Raw genomic sequence first — 17,694 nt, 5'->3', positions numbered from 1 at the left:
GAGACCCCAGGTTCAATATCTGGATTTCACAAGAGTCTTTCTCTGCATTTTGCCTCATCTTCTTCCTGCTTTTCTAACTCAGAGCCTTCTCTAGACTTCAGTCCTTAGCTCTCCGCTCTTTTATTCCCATTTGTCTTTCCCTTGTTTAACAGCTAAAGGAATCAAGTGTTCACTTGCTAACTTGCACAGCCCTGCCACTAGCCTTGATAATACACTTTGGAACACCCGATGATTGGAAAACGAAACCAGACCTGAGCAAAGACTTCTATTCTAAAACCAAGGACCAAGAAGAAGCCTCCCTTTAGTGTTCAAAATGTACAGCTTGATTGAGGGTTAGGGATTATGAGTTTAAAGGCAGAGAGTAGTGCTCAGCAGAAAGCAACATTTAGGTTTTGCTAGATTCAAATGTAAAAGCACTTTTGAAATGCAATTTTTAGAAACACTATAAGAAATTAGTATAAGCGACCAATAGAATCTCATCAAATGGAAATCAGAGTGAGACTTTGTACTTCTACATTCCAAAGAGCTTAATACAAATTAGTCTATAGTATTCAGTGTTTCATTCTATAAGGATTAAGGGAAATGGGATGCATTTTTTTTTCATTAAGTTGCTGGGTAAATAAGCTCCCTAATGTAAGAATATAGGAGTTGCTTTCTAAATTTTATTGTAACCTGGGATAAATAACTCACCATGTACAGCACCTTTGTGCATCGTTCTGCTGAACAGTGTTGGCTTAGAATTAAACAGTGTTGGGAGGTAAGGAACTCTACAGTCAGGTTTAAAGGAATCATGACCTCCTCTAGGACCTGTAGGACAATTCTGAGATCTTGAACAGGTTCAAGGAACTAGGTAAGCCCCCTTCCCCAATCCAATCCCCTTAATGTGTACTGAATTTCGCACCCATGGAGCAAATGTCATGCTGATCCAGGGAGGAACATCAAGGGCTCAAAATGCAAGCCAGCAGCCACTTGGAGTCCTGGGAGGAGACACCGGGAGGCTCCCTTCTTCAAATCAACCACCGCACCTGCTTACTCACTCTCTGAGGTCCCCACACCAGATACCGATTTCTTTGGGAAAACAAAGCTCTCTTTAGGGATCATCAAACTATTCGGTTTTTATCAATCATTTAGACTTGAGTGAATTAATTTACACTCCATGATTGTTAGGTAAGGGCCACAAAGCAACTTTGTCAATTTCAAAGTTCTGCAGAGGGCTAATTCTGATGTTTGAAGGCAGGCATACTATGGACCTACAAGTAACAGGGTAAAAAGGATATACTTTCAATGTTTGCCCTCCTTGGGCTGAACTTGGAAGGGACATCGCCATTCATCCATTCATCCATCCAATAATGAGATGGAAAGACAAAAGGACATTCTACTCAGTGACGATGTCTCAAACCAAATTGGGAGGTATTCTTTTGGAGCCTTCCCTCCTTCCCCACCCCATCCTTAAGCTCCTTTTGTGCTAGCAGCCCCATGCTCTCTTACTCTTCCATGGAGGTCAGTTCCAATACACCATTTCTATGCTGTAAGTAGACAACCGATCCATGGAAAAACCACTGCCATAGTTTTTTCCGTTAAATAGTGAATACTCTATTTATTCAGAAGATATGTTTTTAATAGAATTTCATGCACCAGTAAATCAGTACAGTGAGGAGTTACAGGGGTAGGGAATCTCTCTTCAGGAAACATCTCACCCTGTAAGAGCTCTCAACTCCCAGAATCCCTTTGACCCAGCTCAGGTGATTAGTGGCCAAGAACAGTAGATGGGGTTGACTCCTAGTATAATCAGTTGAATCTGCAGGTCTCTGAGGATAAAAGAGAGGAAAAGAAAGCTCTTGTAAATGAGGAGATTATTATATTGGGACTGGCAGTTCCACTGAGGTTTCCTGAGAGACTGATGAGGGAGAGCTGGTGTTGGCGCCTGGTTCTCCCTCTTGGTTACACTCTTCAAGGGCTATGGTCTGGTCTCTTCCATCTGTCTCTGAGTCCCTGTGTAGAGAAAAAGACATGACTAAGGGAGGACCCAAAACTGTTAACCTGAAAACAGGTTGTGTTATGGGGCTTAGATATTCAAGGAGCGTTTCTCCAGCAGCCCTGGGTTTATAGAAGGAGGTTGACATGAGGCATTTACCTGGTTCGGAGTCGAGGCCACTTCTTCCACTCTATGGCTAGCACCACCCCCAAGGCTACAACTACCACCACAATCAGACTACTCCGGACAATGTTCCCCACAGTGCACTCCTGAGCAGCAGGCCCTGTGATGATAAAAGAACAGAAACCAAAGTCATGGAGGTTATCACATGTCTGTTCTCCTGACCTCTTTTTGCCCAGTCATCTGGCCTCCTCCAGGATTCACTTGGAAGCCGCGTGTTGAGAATGCGAAGGGGTTGGTCAGAGTCAGTGCTTATGCTGAGGCAGAAACAGCTCTCCTTTTGGGGGGTAGAAGATGCCTTGAAAGTATCCTGCTCACTATCTGTGAATGAATCTGAGGTCCCACCTCCCTACCATCCCTGGGAGAAAGATGGCCACACTTGAGGTCTCAGACTCCAAACCCTCCCACCTCCACATTTGGGTGGTCTCCATCAGGTCTCCATTGGTGTCTCTAGGATCCCAGGTGGGTCATGCTAAGATGATGGAGGGATTATCCTCTCACCTGCTGCCCCCACCAGCTCCAGGGCATCACTTGGCTCCGACCAGATATCAGGATAGGCCTGGAGGCGGTAGCTGCAGCTATAGTTGCCAATGCCTTTTCCTTCTACATTGTTGATGACGAAGTCCCCATCCTCTGAAAACTGCTGAGGAGCCTCTTCTCCGTCATGCTCCAGGACAAATTCAACACCTGGCAGGGGTCCTCGGCACTGAAGGGTGATGTCCTTCCCTAGCTTGAACATAGTGCTGGGCCAGGCTGACAGCGAGGGCTTAGGGGGCTTATCTGCAACCAAACAGGACAACCAACCAGTATTAGAAGTGACTCTGAACCTGCTTAGGGCTAACTACTTTAGACTATAAAATCTAGACTATTACTGAGGTCTCTAGGACCTTACCAGTCACCCAGATCTCCAGGAAGTCACTGTGATTGGAAGCCGCAAAGGGAGCAGAATCCAAATAATAAACACAGCTATAGATCCCAGAATCTTCACCTCTCACCGCTGGCATCCAGAAGTCAGCCCTGTACCCGCTTGGCTTCTGTTGCTCCAAAGGCTCTTGAGTGCCCTCCTTCAGCAGGACAAATGTTGAGTCTGGAAGTTCCCCTTGGCATTGAAAAGTCATATTTTCTCCAGGGGCTACAATGGGACCTGGCTGGGCTAAGAGGCTGGGTTTGGGGAGCAAACCTAGAAAAAATTAACTACTGGTCAGAGAGAGGAAGCCAGTTTCCAGTGTGCCACCCCTGGAGTCTGTTCAATAAAGAGGGAAGACTATTGCTTGCCTCTCCTTGAGCTCTTCAAAAACTATTTCCATGAAGTGTCTTGTGGTCCATTCTCTCCTCTCTATGCTCCCATGCCCATTCCAGAGCACCTTCCCCTTACCTGTGACTATGAGTTCCAGAGTGTTGCTAGGCTGTATCTTGATAGGGCTGGTCCAGTCAGGGTGGTAGCAGCAGCTGTAACGCCCTATGCTAGCACCAGATATATTGGTGATGGGGAATGCCCCGTCATTACTGGTAGATCCCCAGAGCTGCACTGAAGTGGCTTCTCTTTCTTTGTGCAGAATGTACCCTACTCCATGGACTGGCCCCTGACACCAGAGAGTAACATTCTTCCCCACAGGAACCACAGAACTGGGCTCAGCAAACAACCATGGCTTGGGAAACGTGTCTAGGAAGAGATGGAAGATGGAAAGTAGTGAGTATGGAAACTTATCACTAGCTGCATTTACCCTTTACCTTTCTCCTTCTGGATGCAATGGTTCCCCTCTAGGGTCTGGCCTAGCCTTCTACCATCCCTAATCCCTACTCCAGTTGTCTCTGTCCCAGTCTCCTATCTTGTCTGTTCTTACCAGTCACCCAGATCATAATGGGCTTGCTGAGATGCGATCCCCTATTTGACATGGTTGTCTCGTAGTAGACACAACTGTAGTTCCCAGAGTCCTCTGCTCCAACGGTATGGAGGAGGAAGTCAGCTGAGTTCCCTGAGGTGCTCTGGAACCGTAAGGGAACCTGGTTTCCTTCCTGCAAGAGGGCAAACCTCATGCCTGGGAAAGCCCCTTGGCAGCGCAGGGTCACATTCTTTCCAGGAAGCACCACAGGACCTGGCTGCGCCAGGAGAGTGGGTTGCGGGTAGTATTCTGAAATTCAAGAGACCACAACATGAGAGAAGCCTATCCCCCCACATTCTGCAAATTGCTTTTCTAGTGTTATTGTAAGAAACAGTATGTGTTCATCATAGCAAATTAGAAAATACTGAAGGGGCGCCTGGGTGGCTTAGTCCATTAAGCGATTGACTCTTGATTTCAGCTCAGGTCATGATCTCACAGTTCATGGGTTTGAGTCCCACATTGGGCTCTGTGCTGACCATGAGGAGCCTGTTTGGGATTCTCTCTCTCCCTCTCTCTCTGCCCCTACCCTGCTCATGTGCATGCACTCTCTCTCAAAATAAATAAATTTAACAAAAAAGAAAATACAGAGAAAACCTAAGGAAATACAATTCTACCACTCAAATATAACCATTCTTTATACATTTCTCTGTATTTCGTTTTCGTTTTTTCCTATGTGTACCCATATCATTGTAGCTGTAACGATTTGCATATTGGGATCCTACTGTATGCACAGTTGTGTAGGTTCACATTTTTCACTTAACTTCATATAGTAAACAGTTTCCTATGACGTTAATCAGCCTTTGAAAACTATCATTTGTAATGGCTGCATAATATGCAGCTGTCATTTCAAGGTCTTTTCCTTTTCTCTGAGGGCCATCCAGCCCACCAATCTCTGACAGGCCATCTAAAGAAAAAGTGAACATTGAGCCTAAAGCTCTAGGCCAAGCCACAAAAAGATTTCAGAAATAAAGCAACATGAGCTTGGCCTTGGGGATTGGACACCCGCAACTGCCTTCCTTCTTTCCCTAGAAGTGAATTACTTGCCTCTCCCTTCTCCCCTCTCCTTTGACTCTTCTCTCTGTATCAATAATAATATAGTCAGCTGCCTTCCATGGACTGCTTACCATGTGCCAGGCACTTTCCTGAGCACATTCTTGGTGACTTTTATTTTATTTATTTATGTACTTGAATAGGCTCCACGCCCAACGTGGGGCTTGAACTCGTGACCCTAAGATCAAGAGTCGCATGCTTCATCTTGGTGACTTTAAGAAAGAGCGCTTTTCCTTTCCTGCTGACAGCCCTTCCACCCACTGTCCCAGGGTCAATACTGTCTCCATCTGCATGCCCCCCCTCCTGACCTGTCACCACGAGTTCCACGGGGTCGCTGGGCTCAGACCAGATAGCAAAGTCATAATAGCGGCAGCTGTAATTCCCTCCATCACCAGCGCCCACTGAAATGATCAGAAAGTGAGCTGCACTGGCCCCTGGACTGGATGCTATTTCACTTCCATCTTTGTAAAGAATAAAGCTCATGTGCTGGTGGGGAGTGGAGCAGTTGAAAGTCACTCGGGCACCAGGAGTGACCACAGGGCTGGCCCATGTCTTGAAGAAGGGCTTGGGGTACATTTCTAGAAGGCAAAAGACAAAACACAACACAAAACCAAATTAAGAAACCAAAAAGAAAGATAGCTAATATAGCAAACATTGATTTCTGGAAGCTGCTTTGTTTTCTATAGCATTTCATTCACCAGTAGGTACATTTAAAAATCAAAGCAAGTCCACTTTGCGGACGGACTTCTCACAGGGGACTCCTGACCCCCACTCCTCACCTCCTTGGAGAGATAGCTAAAAGAGTGAACTTTCACTAGAGCTCTGCTGGTCCCCTGAGGCTCAGTTTGCCCATTTGGGCAAGAAGGGCGAATGGTACCTGTTCCACCTCCCTTGAATATTTGCTCTATATCTAAATAAGATAATTGATCTGAAAATAATTAGAAAACTTAAATCAACCTCCACAAACCCCAGCTATTAATAACGATTCTGGCTATTAATATCGCGCAGCCAGAGGCCCCAGCACTCCCAGCGCCACGCCTGCCTGGCTCTAAGATTGGACACAGGCTCCTAGGACCAGCAGCAAAGTTTCTGTGGGGAGAGGAGTGTCTGACCCAGAGCTTTGCCTCCCCCCACTCCTCTCTCACACACCCTTTTCAGCTCTACCTTTTATGACAAGCTCCAGGGGCTCACTGGGCTCAGACCACTTGAAGGGGTGCTTTTCAGTGTGAGTACGGCAGCTATAATTGCCTTGGTCTTTAGCCTCCATTCTTTGGATTGTAAAGAAGGCTTCTCTCCCAACCGCACCAAGTTGCTGGACAGGTTCCTGCACTCCCTCCTTGTACAGAACAAACTCCATGCCTGCCAGCCATCCTTTGCACCGGATTTGCAGTTTCTGGCCCCGGATTGGGGGGGAAGCAGAAATGACAGGTTTGGGGAGCATGTCTGAGAAACAAAATGGGGTGGAAAAGGAGGCCAAAGTTTGGAGGTGGTCAGATGGGACACTTGGAGTCACTTTGTCAGCAAAAAAGAAATCCATCCCGCACTGGCCTTTGACTCTTCCTATAAGTCTGTTCCCAATCCCCTCCCCCATTTCAGGGCCCGTCCTCTCCTACTTGCAGCACAAGCCCCTTGGGCTCCAGGTCAGTGTGCATTATTCCCCCACCCTCAGGAACAGTGTTGGAGTCGCAGGGCACTGAGGATCACCCTGGGAGGAGCCTCTGCCTTTTCTTACCTGTGCCCACCAGCTCCAGAGCCTCACTGGGCTCTGACACAGCCATCTCCTCCCACGAATGGCAATGGTAACTCCCGGTGTGGCTCTGGGTCAGGGCGCCAAGGGGGAAGGCAGCCCGGACCTGCTCTGAGGCCGGGCGAGTTGCAATCCACCCGGTCCCATCCTTCAGCAACACAAACTCCTTAGTTGAGCCAGAAGGGCTTCTGCACCAGAGGGTTAAGTTCTTCCACGGGGCAAGAGGGAAGTTGGTCTCTGCCCACAGCTCAGGCTTAGGGGTTGGCATGATTATTTCTAGAAACAGCAGAGTTAATGCAGCCATCTTCCCTCCTCCCTCCCCTCCCCCCTTCTTTGCCCTTGAACCCCCTACCCAGATCACATTGCCCACCTCCCCTTTCAACCCAGACCCAAACTCTTTCCTTCCTTCTGCAGGTGCTAGGGGAAAGAGGAAGCTTATGTCTCAGCTGAGCCTCAGAAAAGCGCAGAAGCTTGGGAGGGGGGCATTTTGCAGGCAGAAAAGCAGAGTTGGAGGCCGAATTTTGCCAGCAGCTTTAGCAAGTGCCCCTTCCTGGCTGTCTTTCCCTTCCAACCAGTCACTCCCTGGCCACTGACACTGACACTCTGTAGTTATTTCGGATCTCCAGGAAGGAATGTCCCAGTCTGGAGCAGGAAAAACTCACCAGTCTCTTCTGTCAATACCCCATTGCACAGTCCTGCAAAAGAAATTGCTGCCAGGGCTCTGCCCCCTCCCGCACGGGATTCCCCCGGCCTTCTGCCCAGGCCCCTTCCCCACCCCCTTGTACTCACCAAAGCAGAAGAGGACAGTGACTATGAAGAGCATGGTGACCCCTTGAGCAGTCCCCAGCAACCAGGCTTCTCTAGTGAGACCAGAAAAGAGACGAGAGGAACTGCTGGGGTTAGGGGGAGGGCGGAGAGAAGGGGGCGGCAATTTATGTCATTGGCTTTCTCACCACCCAATAGGGATTGGATTTGGGCAGGATAATGGGATATAATCTTTTCTGACATCGATGACTTTTCTTTTTGAGGACCTCACCACCTACAAACCTCTTGGTCTTTCATGACCCACGTGCCCCCCCGCCCCCTCCCCCCTCCCCAGCCTGTATCAGGTGTCAGCTCCCCTTGGCCCCTGATTAGGCTGTTGCTGGAACTGAGTTGTCAGATGTGAAAATGCTTTTGTAACCCCAGCCCTCAGAACCCCTGGAGCTCAGAGTGATCGGCAGCTCTGGGTGGTGGGTGTGGGGGTGGAGGGAAAAATCTTGGGTGTTTCTCAGTCATCAAGTTTAAGTTTGGAAGCAGTTTTTATTATGGCAGTATTGGTCCTCAGACCGACCTGCCTCACCTGCCTTTGTTATGGAAGGGTTGCCTAGGCAGCCGTGGTGAATTACCGGAAGATTGTCAGTGCTGAGCTAAGCTTGTCAGAGAGTGGGATCTCTCTACCCCCACCCAGATTATGACTAGCAATGTGTAGCAGCTTTGGGTTATGGGTCCTGTAGAATTAGATGATATTAAGCCAAAATCCACTTGGCAATTTGTACTTAGAAAACACTGACCCGCCGCCCCTTCCTGATCACGAAAACATGCTTTTCAAGCTGCTTTTTCTCAAATCTGTTTTCTGAACCCATTCTTTGATGCGGTGGTCCTGAGTTGAAGTAGGGCACTTGAAGCCACATTTTTTCTAACTCCTGGCTTTGAGGTTACCCCCAGATGCAAGACTCAGGATAGATTCTAAGGACAACTAAGACTGGACCCCCACTGAGACCTTTTGAAAACTCAAAGGGTGGTGGCTTTTGCAGAAGATTTAGGGGGCTCCCTTCTAATTACCCAAGCACTCTGTCCTTCAGATCCTAGTGGAAAACACAGACACAAATCATAGTCATCAGCCTTTGTGTATTGAATACACAAAGGCCTGTGATAATGGTGAGGGTGCTACAGCCAGGAACTAGGAGGTTGGGGGGGGGGGGTACTAGATAAGGCATTCAGGGGCTGAAGCCCCCACAAAGCTGGGAGCTGTCATTTGTCTCCTTGTTTTTAAGCAGAATAGCTTAAGCACAGGCCATGGGGATCAGAGAGAGAGGGGGATGGCCCAGAGGACTCCAAAGGATCGTAGGAAATGGTAAGACAACCTGTTGTTTCAGAGGAAGCAGTTTGATGCCCAGGCCCAATCCACTGCCTCATCAGACGCCCATCTAGGTTAAGATTATACTCTCAGGATGCCCTGCACAGATGGTTGGAGGCCAGAGCAGTGGAAATACTGGTTTCTAGGGCAACTAGGATGGACCACAAGGCTCTCTCGCCCTTGAAAGCTAGGAGTAATGATGAAAAGTTGGGATGGGAGTTGGGTAACACCTGGAGACACAGGACAGCTTGGCTTCTTACAAGAGAAGAAGTTCAGACTAAGTTAATGTGGAAGACATCAATCATCTCTGAGGGGCTGAGATTTGGGTACTCTCCTGTTGGGGGGGAAATCAATGGATGAGGTTCTGATTACTTCTCATCTCTGAGAAGTATATGTTTCTCCACCCTCTGGCTTGGGTGCTGACCTCTCTGCAAGGTGAAAGAGAAACAGCTGGGATGAGAAAGTCTTGTCTTTGACACCCAGAAGGTGGGGCATACAAAGGGTGTGACCCTGTGACTTGTATCAAATAGAGCATGCCCTGTGTCTGAGTCTCTGGGGAGCCTGGACTGAGCTACATTGAAGAACAGGAGGCTGGGACAAGACAGTTACCTTATTCTGAGTCTCCGACACTTCCACCTTATCCACAGCACTACCAACAGCAAGGCAACAAGCGGCATGAATAGGGACAGCCTGATAGCTTCATTCAGAACGTAATTCCAGGTGAGAAAGCCTGTGGCTAGAGAAGACCAGAAGAAGGGGCCTTGATAGAGAAAGGGGGAGGCGAAAACATTCAGGGGAGGGGTGGCAGGGGCTGGTTCCTGACGGTGAAGGGAAGGTGAATAGAAGTGGCCTTCTTTTTCATAAAGAATGGGAGCTTTGAAAGTATCCTGCTCACTGCCTTTGAATGATTATGAGGCCACCCCAGGGGAGGAGTGCACAAACACAAGGACCTTAACTTCTAAGCCCCTGACTCCCCTTTCCATAGCTTTCTGGGCACTGCTCTGGGATCCCAGGGCTATCATGACCAAAGCCACGGAGGGGCATACACATGAAGAGCTTTCTTCTCACCTGCTGGCCCCATCAGCCTCAGGGGCTCACTGCGATGTGACCAGATGTTGGGGTGTGCCTCTATGCGATAACTACAACTGTAGGTCCCTGTGCCTTTCCCTTCAGCATTACTGATGATGAAGTCTCCATCCACCGTGAATTTTTGGAATGCTGCTCTTTCCTCCCATTCCAGAGAAAATTCGAGTACTGGATGAGGTACTCGGCACTGGAGGGTAATTGCCTTTCCTAGCTTGAACACAGTGCTGGGCCAAGCTGACAGGGAGGGTTTGGGGGGCTTATCTGCACCAATCCAGAAACCAGAGTTAGAATAGTGACCTTGAACTCAATACCCCTTCCCCCAACAAATGTTTCCCAGCTTCCTATTTGATCTTTTCTGCTTTTCCACTTCCACTAGATCAGAGGTCTCAAACTTTGTGCATCAGAACCTTTTGGCCCACTCCTCAGTGCTCTAAAGACTCTTGGGTTTCTACCTTCTCTCAGGAAGACCTGACACCTGTGAGTTTCCCCTGCCAGAAGGAAAATAACTTTTCCAGGGGACACAATTGGGCTAGGCCATGCTGAGAGGTAGGACTTGGGTAGCAATCCTGGGAGAGAAAATACCTAAAGTTTTTGGAGAAAATTCCCCACCACCTTCCTAGTGTATTTTTCCTTGGCTCATAAATCCAAGAGGGTATAGGGCTGCTAGCTCCTTCTTAGAATACAATAATGGTGATAAAAACACACATTTGTTAGCACTTGCCTACAACCACGAGCTCCATGGTGTTGTGTGATGTCATCCTGATGGAGGTCTTCCAGGAGAGGAGATAGAGGCAGCTATAGACGCCAGCATCACTGTAGGTCACATTGTTGAGGAAGAATGACTCATCGTCATCAGTGCTGGCAGTATCCAAGAGCTGAAGTGGTTTGTCTTCTCCTTTCTTATAGAGTGCAAGCCCCACTCCATCCACTGGCCCTCGACACCACAGGCTCACGTTCTGACCCATTTGGACCACAGGACTGGGCTGAGCAAGTAGCCAGGTCTTGGGGAAAGTGTCTAGGACAAGACCCAAAATAGAAAGGGCTAGTAGTCTGCCTCGCTTCCCACCACTAAGGGTTCTCTTCCTCCAGTCCACCCTTGGCAAATCCTAAGCCCAGTTGTACAAATTCTGCTCTCTTCCCCACTGTTAGCCCTGGCTGCATGACCAGGTTCTCCAGGAGGCCCAGAGGGAGTTGTATATCCTTAGCCCCTAGCATAGATGAATGGCATTCCCCTCTCTTACCGGTTACCCAGATTTTCAGGATATCACTAAGGAGTGAACCCCTGTATGACCCATCATAGTAAAAACAGAGGTAATGTCCAGCATCATGGATTTTCAAAGCCCGAAAGAAGAAATATGCCTCGTTTTTTATTGGCCTCTTGCGGTAAAAGGATTTCTCCAAGTCTTCAAGCCTTATTAGGGCAAATGTCATTCCATAGATTGGCCCCTGACACCTGAGGCTCAGGCTTTCTCCAGGTGCCATAATGGGCCCAGGATATGCTGTCAGAGTTGGTTTGGGATAGAGTCCTAGAAAGGGGAGAGACCCTGAATTAGCAGTAGGTTGAATCTTCCCTATTATCTTCTAGTTTTATTTTCCTAGTTTTTTCTAAAGACAGGGAGTGGTAGCTGAAGTTTAGCCTCTACTCTCTCTCCCTTCCTTGAATCTCAGCCTCTTCTAGGAGATAATCAAGGGCATGTCCACTTAGGCACCTCCCCGCTCACCAGACTTAATCAGATCCACCGAGCTCTAACTATGTATAGGGCTGTGTCTCCGTGGAATAGCTACATCTGTAATTGCCTGTATCTTTAGGTTCCTGGAATGCCAAATGTACTTCTTCCAGCCACCCAAGAAACCAAACTTCTTAAAGTGTACTTTTGATGCTATCTTTGTAGAGCATGAATACTACTGCAGGAATAAAAATGGCTTTCGAACACATTAAGCCCAATAAGACCCTACTTCCAGCACAAGATAGGAAGAAACCAATAAGGAGGGATTGGCCAATAAGTCTTCAACCCAAAGAAATCTGTTAATGGGGCCACACCCTCTTTTCCAGGTACTGTTCCCCTAAGGGAATGATACTACAAAATAAGGGGCGGGCCTTACCCCCATACCATTCCTTCTTACCCACTGCCATCCCAGGTAGACCCACCCATCCATTATTAGAAAGATCAGCTCTGTCACGTGCTCATTGAGCATTTAGGATGTAACATTCAGGCATCATGTAGGTATAAGGGTTTACAAGTAGACACAGTCCCTGTCAGCAAAGAGCTGATGGCCTAGTGAGGGATACCAGTGAGTAGGTAACTGCCAAAGTGTATGTTAGTGGAATCTACTCTGGAAGGACATTCGTGCAACAAACATCCATACACACAGTTCAAACAGACAGTCTTTGTTATTTGATCCTCAATAAGAAGCTATACTAATGAAATTAACATCTACCATTTATTGAGAACTTATATGCCAGGCACTGTACATATATTATATTTAGGCACATCCTCACAACAACCCTGTGAGGTAGGCATTATTCTTATACCAATTTTGCAAATCAGGAAACCGAGGCACAGAGGGGCATCATACAGTAGGTTGTATAGATACCGTCATCCCATTTTAGAGTGGGGGAAACCGAAGCACAGAGAGGTGAAGTGACTTGCTCAAGATCACACAGGGAGGTGGTGTCAGAGGTTGAACTAGAAACCAAGATTACTGCTTCTAAGTCCGGAGTACCTTCTGTTGCGCCACGGCTTTCCCCAAGCCTATTGATGGGGATTGATGGAATAACTGATGCAAATGTGGCCAATTCTGTCTGAAAGCATCTAGGCCATGGGGTGGGCAAATTGGGGCTCGGGTGTGCGTCTGGCATTTGAACATTTTCGGGAGACTTCTGCTGTGTTTAGAGGTTGACTGTCTTATCAGATTTACATATACAGGACTAAAGTCATTTATGAAGCCATTTCTAAAATACGAACTATCACCTTTTACCATTTTTGTTTATTTTTATCACCAGCACTTGCACAATCCATTCTGTTTTCCACACTTAAAAATAATAATCACAAATACAATAAAAATGCATTTGAAATTTAAAAACCAGCTTATAAGACTGCAGTGGCAGTGCCTGGCACATATTAAGTGCTCAATAAATATTAGTCAAATGAATGAATGAATGCATCATGTTCAATAAATAGAGAACAACAAAGCTGTGATGAGTTGAAGCTGCCACACACTTGGTTGGGCTCACTCGCTAGCAAAGTGATTGGCTCCCACACATCTGCCTTGTAGAATGTGGGATTCTAATTTGCATCTCAGTAAAATGTCACATGACTGTAGCTCAGAGGCCTTGCAGGGCCTAGGACCTGGCTAAGAAAAGTAAATTCAGAAAGCCTGGTTCATCCAGCCATGATCCCTGGGACAACAATCATCAGACCCCAGCAGCCGTAGCCGCACCCACCTGCCACAATCAGCTTCAGGGGGTTGCTGGGCTCTGACCACAGAGTGGGGAGCATCTGGATATGAGTGCGGCAGATGTAAACCCCTTCGCTCTCAGGTGTCATGTTGGCAATGGAGAATATGGCCACTGTCCCAGTTGGGATTTGGTAATCCACGGGCTCTGCATATCCCTCCTTGAACAGCATGAACACCAAATCCTGCAGCCAGCCATGGCAGAGTATGTTAACATTACATCCAGGAAGAGGGGAGGTCTCAGCCTGGATCCAGAAGATGGGCTTGGGCAGCTGACCTAGAAGGAGAGAATGAACTAGAATTCAGGTAGAGCAAGGATAGTGCTGCTCAGTGAGCAGCAGAGGACAGCGCTACTTAAAGAAGACTTCCCTTTACCATCCTTATTTGCCACCCTTCCCTCTCCCATCTAGGGTCTCCCCTATGTTGAGCGCTTGCTCTCTAGAAATGTTCCAGAGACTGCAGCCTCATTCTGCGTTACCTATAAAGAGTAGGCACTTACTGTGGAATGCCTGCGTGTATGCATTCATGCATTTGAGGTAAACGAATGAATTAATTAAACAAATCATGCTCTGCGAAGGCAAGTTTGCATTCCAGGAGCTGGAGTTTATTCTTGACTATCTGTCACTGTCTTCTTACCTGGTGCCTCCAACTCTAAAACTTTACTGGGCTCTGACCAGCCTGTCTCCTTCCAGTAGCAGCACCTGTAAAGACCTGCATTGTACTTAGTAAGGGCACCTAAAGGGAATGAAACTTGGAAGGTCTTGGAGGAAGGGCGGATCCAGGTCATCTGTGTCTTATCCTTCAGCAGCAGGAACTTGCTTGAAATCCCAGAGGGGCTTTTGCACCAAAGTGTTATGTTCTCCCAAGGGGCCTGAGGGTAGTTGGTCTCTATCCACAGCTCTGGTTGTGACTGCATCACTGTCATTTCCAAAGATCACAAAGATGTGAGTGGCCCAACACTCTCCCTCCCACAGCATGCCCCACAATGTCCCTTAAAATCAGCTGTGACCCCGATTCCTTTTTTTGTCTTCCCTCGGGGACAAGAGTGTCTGCTCCTGTGGGAGATGGGATAGGGACCTCAGGATATTTGTTCAAGGGATTCAAGTGAGTTGGGGAATACAGCACAAGTCTGGCTTCCTTTCCATCTGAGGTAAAGCTTTTTATTATTCTGTGGGAAACCAAGTCACGAAGTGAGGGGCTCTGATTCCCAACCAGCTCAATCTGGGAATTATCTTTGTGGTCTCAAGGCAGTTATGTCCAGGGGCCATGGAGGCAGCTGAGGTCTCGGAACCTCCAGGAAGTGGCAGGTTCCTGAGGTGGTGCCACCTGAGGTGGCACGACTCACTTACCTATCGATGTCATACCCAGACTCAGCCCTGAAAAGAGAGAGAATGGTAAAGGAGGGCCCACACACTGACCCCACCAACTCTCATTCCCCAAAAGTCTCTCCTCCCTCCCCAAGGTGTCCACTCATAGGGGTACCTGTGACAGGATTACTTGCCCCTCACCCCTTCCTTGTACTCACGAATGCAAAAGAGCAAGACAGTAAATGTCCGCAACATGGTGGGTCGCTGCCCTGGCCGGTCCAGGGTCATGGGGCCTCTGGTGCTCAATGTGCACTTCAAGTCTGGCACGGCTCTGCCCCTCAGCAGGTGGTGAGATCTAAAAGCAGAAGTATTTTTACTCAGAGGACTTGTTCTGCCCCTCAAATTTGAGTTTGAATCACTAAACTGCACTTGACAGCCCTACCTTCCACTCCTTCGGAGGCATGAAAGGTACTACAAGGTCACCTGCCCCTTTGCCCCACCCCCTTCTCTTCCCACCCAAGGTCTTTGCTGGCATCTAAGATGTCAGATGGGTTGAAATGTCTGTACATCCCTGGAATCTCAGAGGCCCAGAGGGCAAGTTAATCCAGCCCAGAGGGAGCCCATGGGATGATAGAGATGGGAGGGGTAGGGAGTAATCTTTTTAGATTAGATTAGATAGATAGATAGATAGATAGTCTGAGTTCTCCAACCTAGGAAATGAGGCTTTCCTGCCATCTCCATTTTTCTGGCAAGGAAACTGAAGCTTAGAGAAGATATGTTTAATTTGCCCAAAGTCAAAAGATTAAACACTAAGGCCAAAATTCATGTTTAGCTCCGATGCCAATACTCTAAAACCAGTATTTAAATTCCCCCTTTCTTACATTTACTCACCTTTCCCATTTCACACCATCCAGGCCCTCCCTTCTGTAGATTGACTCAGACGCAGTATTATGCTCATTCTTATATCTTGCCCCCCAAAGCTTGAAACTCCCCATCTTAAGTAGGTGTTGGAGAATCAAGGTGCTTGAGCTAATTAATATAAGGCGTAAATGATGTATTGGCTGCCCATAATTTATAAGCAATTTTTTTCATTGCTCCTAAGGATACAGAGAATTGTTTGAATTTCAGAGAATATGGTAAAAATATTTAAATTCAGCGAGGCCTTTTCATTTTCCAAAAACCCCACTACTGACCACATGTGCACAAGATAGACCCTTTATACTTTCTTGCCTCTTCTCCCCCACCACACCCAAAGTATCCATTTGCCAAGGGAAGGTGTATCCCCACCACACACAAACTCAAGCTAACTCTCTTCCACCAACTCTCTCTATTCAGACTCTGAGGTACTGGCTGTTTAATCCTAGCTCAGGCTACAGCACTGGTCTTGTAATCCTAGCTCAGTAGAGCGAGGTAAAGGCAGCTCCCAGAACAGAAAAGGGGTGTTTTTGCTTCACCCCAACAGACCCTAGTAATGAAGCCTCTAATCTGCTCCAGGGCTAACACCGGGCAGGTTGGAGGAGCAGGAAAACAAGAAGATTCATTTTCAAACATCTGGGCTGTAGGAAACAGGTGGAAAGTCAGAGATCCAAGGAGACAGTTTCCTTTCGCCTTTTTCACTTTACATTGAAGAAGGATGCTCAAATTACCCTCTCTGGACTTTTTTTTTTTCTTTTATCTGTGAAGTTGGGGAGAAACACCTACCTAGCATTTTTGTTGTGTTGGATCAGAGATAATATATGTACAAGGCACACAGTAAACATTTCATTAAAAGGTAGCTATTTTTCTTCTTCCCCAAGGGGGTATTAACCTCGTGTGGCACCCTAACGATGCTCATCCCATCTCAGTTCCTAGAGCCCCTTTTCCCTGCTCTTCTCAGGGCCAGGCCTAGGCCCAGGCTTGAGTGCCACCCTGTTGCTTTGTTCCCCCAGGGCTCTGGGCCAAGATTTATTGGGGAAGCCAGGTTCTACTGCCAAGGGAAAGGTTCAACCTGGGATTCTGCCCAGAAATGCCATCTGAGATTCCACAGTGGCCACTTGGACCCCTAAACCAGGGTTTTGCCTCCTGGGGACTTGAGCAGAATGAAGGAACCTGGACTTCTCAGCATGGCTGACCCCTCCCCAATCACTAAGGATCCAGCCCAAATCAGGACTCTTGTGCCCAGGGAATTTGGGAAACAGCCGCCAGCTTTAGGTTAATTGGCCACGCCCATTTTGGGGCTTTCACACCCCCACCCCCACCCCCACCCCCAACTTCCAAGGACTAGCCCTTTTACCCTCTCCTTCTATTCCACCCCAAGCACTTTCCCCACCCTTAGGCAGCGCCGCAGTGCTTTTGAGGGTGACATACCCGAAATGTCTAAAGGCTCGTCCCCTGCATAGCTTTGAGGGCTCCAGGAATCAAAGGGGTTGGGCTCGGCGGGGTGCCGGGTACATGCTTCGCTAAGGGTTTGGAGGGAAGACTGAGAAGGAAAAGGGAAGATATTTACAGTGCCCAGAGATTCTCAGGGAGGCAAGGCTGGGATCCGTGGAGGGACGGAGAAAGGGAGGGATGAAGGGGGTAGCGGGTAGAGACTGGGGAGCAGTTTGATTTGCGGCAATTAGTTACAGCAGGGAGATTATTTCGGGGGCTTTTGTTTAGGATCTGATGGCCAGTATTTAATCTTCAGCCACTGGGCTATGCGCTCATTTGCAGGTACTTACGGTAGTTGAAGCCCCGCTCCGATGTTGGAGATTCTCCAGTGAGCTCCTCCAGATGCAGCAAACTGCCCGGCATGAGAGGAGCTGTTTAAGGACAGCCCCTCGGGCTCCGAGCCCCGCCTCCCTCTCTTACCCCGCCTGCTCGCCGGCCGGGCTGCTCCAACCTCCTCCCCTCCTTCAGCCTGGCTCTGGGAG

General features: G+C 48.0%; 1 protein-coding gene across 1 annotated transcript; it reads right to left on the bottom strand.

Annotated features, from left to right (window-relative positions):
• Positions 1 to 1,618: 1,618 nt before the first annotated feature.
• On the bottom strand, positions 1,619 to 17,693 carry IGSF1 (immunoglobulin superfamily member 1). The gene is made up of 20 exons (XM_081794354.1): positions 17,503 to 17,693; positions 15,022 to 15,158; positions 14,846 to 14,872; positions 14,133 to 14,414; positions 13,486 to 13,773; positions 11,282 to 11,566; positions 10,762 to 11,055; positions 10,023 to 10,301; positions 9,564 to 9,690; positions 7,625 to 7,695; positions 7,498 to 7,530; positions 6,821 to 7,111; positions 6,253 to 6,531; positions 5,397 to 5,666; positions 4,000 to 4,287; positions 3,531 to 3,818; positions 3,048 to 3,335; positions 2,657 to 2,935; positions 2,135 to 2,258; positions 1,619 to 1,992 (listed from the first exon to the last, which is right to left on the bottom strand). The coding sequence occupies exons 2-20, from the start codon at positions 15,089 to 15,091 to the stop codon at positions 1,857 to 1,859; spliced, it is 3,999 nt and encodes a 1,332-aa protein (XP_081650480.1). The 5' UTR covers positions 15,092 to 15,158; positions 17,503 to 17,693; the 3' UTR covers positions 1,619 to 1,856.
• Between the last annotated feature and the right edge of the window lies 1 nt (position 17,694).

This window comes from Panthera onca, chromosome X, assembly GCF_046562875.1.
Source record: "Panthera onca isolate mPanOnc1 chromosome X, mPanOnc1 haplotype 2, whole genome shotgun sequence".
NCBI classification, from domain to species: domain Eukaryota; kingdom Metazoa; phylum Chordata; class Mammalia; order Carnivora; family Felidae; genus Panthera; species Panthera onca.
The sequence above is the reverse complement of the archived record's forward strand: the minus strand, read 5'-3'. Positions and strand labels throughout refer to the sequence as shown.

Coding starts and splice junctions, on each gene's coding strand:
- IGSF1 (XM_081794354.1), bottom strand. CDS start 15,091: ATGACCCTGGACCGGCCAGGGCAGCGACCCACCATGTTGCGGACATTT. Junction 7,112..7,497: donor GGTATTGACAGAAGAGACTG/GTGAGTTTTTCC, acceptor TGCTGTTTCTAG/AAATAATCATGCCAACCCCT. Junction 3,819..3,999: donor CATTATGATCTGGGTGACTG/GTAAGAACAGAC, acceptor ATCTCTTCCTAG/ACACGTTTCCCAAGCCATGG.